Genomic DNA, 4,210 nt, shown 5'->3' on the forward strand with positions numbered 1-4,210 from the left:
TAAGGAGGTTCACCAGACGGCCTTGGACAAAAGTGAAGTCTGGGGTTCAAATCCTGCCACCTGCAGCGCACATCCACGATTTACCTCCTACGTGTTGGCTGAGGGTAGGCTAGTGTAGGCGTGGGATTAGTCTGGTATATAAGCCCAGAAAACCCGACGAATCCCAAAAAAAAAAAAAAAAAAAAGACAAAACACACCAACGACACCAACCCATGAGAAACGTCCAAACATAGAAAATACCCACCTGAAAAGCCGATTAATTGGAACTGCTTTGTCCAAGTACTAAACTGTAGTACAATCCTTCGGAGCAAATGACACCAGCTTCTTCTTAATGTCAAATTCCACCTCAAAGTTTGCCTGCGCCACATTTCCAATTATGGACATTCCAATACTAGTACTAGGGAATATTCCCAGGCAAAACCCATCCTCCACCGTTATAAACACGTTCGCCGCCTTCAACCGAATCTCAGCCCCACCCTTAAATTTGAGCACCATGTCCGGCAACCTAATCCCCTTCGTGTTGGTTTCGAAACACAGCGCGTCTGGATACGGCGGGTCCTTCGTCGGCGTAAGATGGCTGAACGTGCTTTTCACCACCGCTTCCACGCCTCTGTGCAACTTCGGTTCCAGAAACGTGAACGTCGTCCCGGAATCTACTATGATGTTCCCTTCGCTCCCGTTCACCGCCGCCCGGAACGTTTTCCCTCCCACCGTAACACTCTCCAGAGTAACGTAGTAGAACGTCGAGGGTGGGTTTCTAGACGCGAGAGGAGTCGAAACCGCGCCTCTCTTACCGGCGAGCGTTTTCTTCCCCAAACTCAACTTGCTTGTCCGGTTCGAACTCAACGGGATAAGGCAGTAGGAAAATCTGTAGTCGATTTTAGCACCCAATTGGGAAATCAGAGAAAAGGGTCCGCCACCGAGACCTACCATGCCCGACCCGTGGCTCGTGTAGGTACCATCGTTGATGCGCCCGCACCCAAAAACGGATCCGGGGAAAGCATGGACCCGGCCCGAGATGGAGTTCAAAGCGATTGTGTCCTGGGAAAGGATCCCAATGCTGAGGGATTTGTCTCCGTAGCTGTAGTAGTACCAGCAAACGTCTTCCGGGATTGTTTTCTTGACGCAGGCGTAAATGGGGAGGGTCTTACAAGTGTCCGAATTGCATGAATAGATTTTGTACCCGGATGAGTTGGCCGGGTTAAATAGAGGGGCGTCTTGGGCGAAGCAGTCTTGGCAGGGGGAGCATTGGAGCCAAATAAGGTCGCTGCCGGTGTCGGCGTTGAGGAGAACTTGGTGCACCGGCGGGGTGCCGAAGGAGAGCTGGATGAGGTACTCGACGTCGGCTTTGGAGAGGGTGGTGTCTATGCCAGTTTTGGAGACCCGAGTGGCGTGGCGAAGGATGTGGTTTCTTCGGGAAATGGAGCGGCGGAAGGCGGCTCGTAAGAGGTCGCGTTCGGTGGCGGAAGGGTTGTGGAATGGGGAGGAGGGGGAGTCGCGGTGGATGAGATGGGTGGTGAAACCCAAAGGTTGGGTTTGGGCGAGAGATGGAGTTGGTGCATGAGTGGTGAGGAGAAGGGTCAGGAGACAGTGAAGGAGTACGTGCATGTTGGGCAGAGAGAGAGAGAGAGAGAGAGAGAGAGAGAGAGAGAGAGCGGAAGAGAGATGGAGGATAGTTTGATAATTGGTACAAGTAACTAGTGTGTTGGTATATATATAGGGAGGAATATGATATTCTGTTGCTCAATTTGATGGATTTTTCCTTAATACAATTATGCTACTAAAGTAGTCATTCTGCCCCAAATTACATCCCATGGTGATGGTGCGCATATCAAAAGACTTGGGGTTGGGTTTATTCTGCCAAAAAGAGTCAAATTAATTTTTTACATTGGGACATTTCAAGTAGTAGAGCTCAAAATTTTTGTATTAGAAGTTATTAGTAGAATTCTTAAAAAAGAGATAAAACTATTTTTTGTTACGTTGCTCTAAATTATAATTTACTAGTGGGCTTCTTTATTATATCAAAAAAGATGCAAGATTTTTTTTTAAAAGAGGATATCCAAGGCAAGAATTGTTAATTTAGCGGAGGTCTCTTGGGTTTGAGTTAAGCCAATTGGATTATTTCTACAATATTATTTGAGTTATAATATTTGATACACAAAAGTTATAACGTAATGTCTTTAACATCTTAGAGACATACATTAATCACTAGATATATTAGGTTCAAAATTTAAAATTAGAAATTGAGGACAATTCACTTTTACTGTAATGCTGCTAATCTCAATAAATAAACCCAAATTAAAATAACTAAGATGAAATAGTATAACATTTATCAAAAATTAATATAAATATAATGTATAATGTTTAAAATTTTAGAAGTTGGGAGGAGGCCACCACTCAAAAAAAAATTATTAGGCACACCAAACATGAACACCGAGTTTCATATAATTTTGTCACATCTACAAAAAGCCAGAGCCTCTTGAATTTGCCATACATAATAATTTGCATTGAAATTTTTTCAAGTACTTAAACATAAATCTCCCTTTTGTCATGTTTGACAACTTATGAAAATTCAACCACGGTTGATATCTAACATTATTTAGTATTTAGTATTATTTTGATACCTTCTATTTAGGTTTTTGGTATAATGGTTTTGAATTTATTATCTACCTATTATCCTTATTTAGTGATGGTAAATATTTTCTCCTTGATTTGATGTTAGGGGATTTAACTAATGAAATAATGTTTTTTTCTCTTTTTTATTCATAAATAACATGCATCTAGTGGTCCTGTATAAATTTCGATTTAGTTTGATGTTAGAAAATATAGTATTATTTAGTTACAAGTTGTCACATTCATAATAACTCATTAAAAATATATTATAATTAAAATTGTTTAAAAATAAGTTTTTAGTGATTGCTAAATACTTCTAATATATCTATATTTTTATATATTTTCATATTTGTTATATTAAATTATTCAAAAAAGTAATCATAATATATATATATATATATATTAGTTTTTTAATTCATTTCTTCAAAGGATATTCTTGATCCTTCGATTTTTTAGAGATTGAACCTTATAACAAAAGGGCAACAAAAGAAAAAAGAAAAAAACAAAATAATGCTTTGCTATCTTGCTGTATCCATGATTTATGATGATCATTTTTGCTTCAATAAATGTGGACTGAATTTGAGAGATCCGCCGCCTCGCATTCGAAAACGACGTGACTCAGTGTGAACATCCGACATTTTGCAGGCTCCTACCCCACCACAACCTAATGAAATCCATGCATGCCACTTTTCCTCTTAGCTTTTTTGCAAGCGTCTCCCATCATTTTCCTCTCCCCTTTTTACAAAAAATATATATATATATATATATATATATATATATTCTTTAATTAAATACTCAGGAAGCAACTTGTCAATTATATGTATACAACAACAGCAAAAAAATTACGTCTTAAGTTTCATTAGGTGGGATCAATTATTTGAATTTTTTTCCGTTAATTTATACGATTATGAACTATTTCTTTTGACAGAATTAGAATTATTAAATTCTTACTCACTATCTCATTATAAGTTATTTTAGGTCTATCACTACCCCTTTTACTCTCATCCATAATCACACTTTTTCACTATTACACTATATGACGTACGTTGCAAGTGTTCTATCATTTCTTAATTTATTTTTCAGTGTTATATCACTCATTTATTTAAGCATTCTCATGTCGATAATTTTTGCATTTTGGATATTTTGTTTCTTTGTCACCCAACACTACGTTCCATATAACATAATCCTCGCCCACTTTTTGCTACACCTGAGTGGGTCAAATGCAATGCGTCGCTCGTAAGAGACGCCCCAACAAATATATGGTAAGGATTCATATTATAGTAATTTGATAAATTTTACGCTAGCTTTCAGCTACCTAAGACAACTCTCCTTCTTTATCCGGGTTTGGGACCGACTATGTGTGAAAAAATTAAGACATTAAGTGCATCACAGGTCGAGTTGTCAATTATATATACCAAAAGAAAAATTACATAATAAATGAGAAAAGATGGTAAGTGATAGTCTTTTCACATGTAATTTTTTCGTGTTAGAAATGTTTGAATTAAGTATTTTGATGGGGAAAAAATATAAGTGAAAATAGAAAGAAATATATTTTCTAATTATATTTTTTATATTTAATAACATTAAAAATAAAAAT

The 4,210-nt window shown here is 37.7% G+C and overlaps 1 protein-coding gene across 1 annotated transcript; it reads right to left on the reverse strand.

Annotated features, from left to right (window-relative positions):
- Nucleotides 1-282: 282 nt before the first annotated feature.
- Nucleotides 283-1,608, reverse strand: LOC131143923 (aspartic proteinase CDR1-like). Its single transcript, XM_058092278.1, has one exon. The coding sequence runs from the start codon at nt 1,606-1,608 to the stop codon at nt 283-285; it is 1,326 nt and encodes a 441-aa protein (XP_057948261.1).
- Between the last annotated feature and the right edge of the window lie 2,602 nt (nt 1,609-4,210).

This window comes from Malania oleifera, chromosome 12 (genome assembly GCF_029873635.1).
Source record: "Malania oleifera isolate guangnan ecotype guangnan chromosome 12, ASM2987363v1, whole genome shotgun sequence".
NCBI lineage: Eukaryota > Viridiplantae > Streptophyta > Magnoliopsida > Santalales > Ximeniaceae > Malania > Malania oleifera.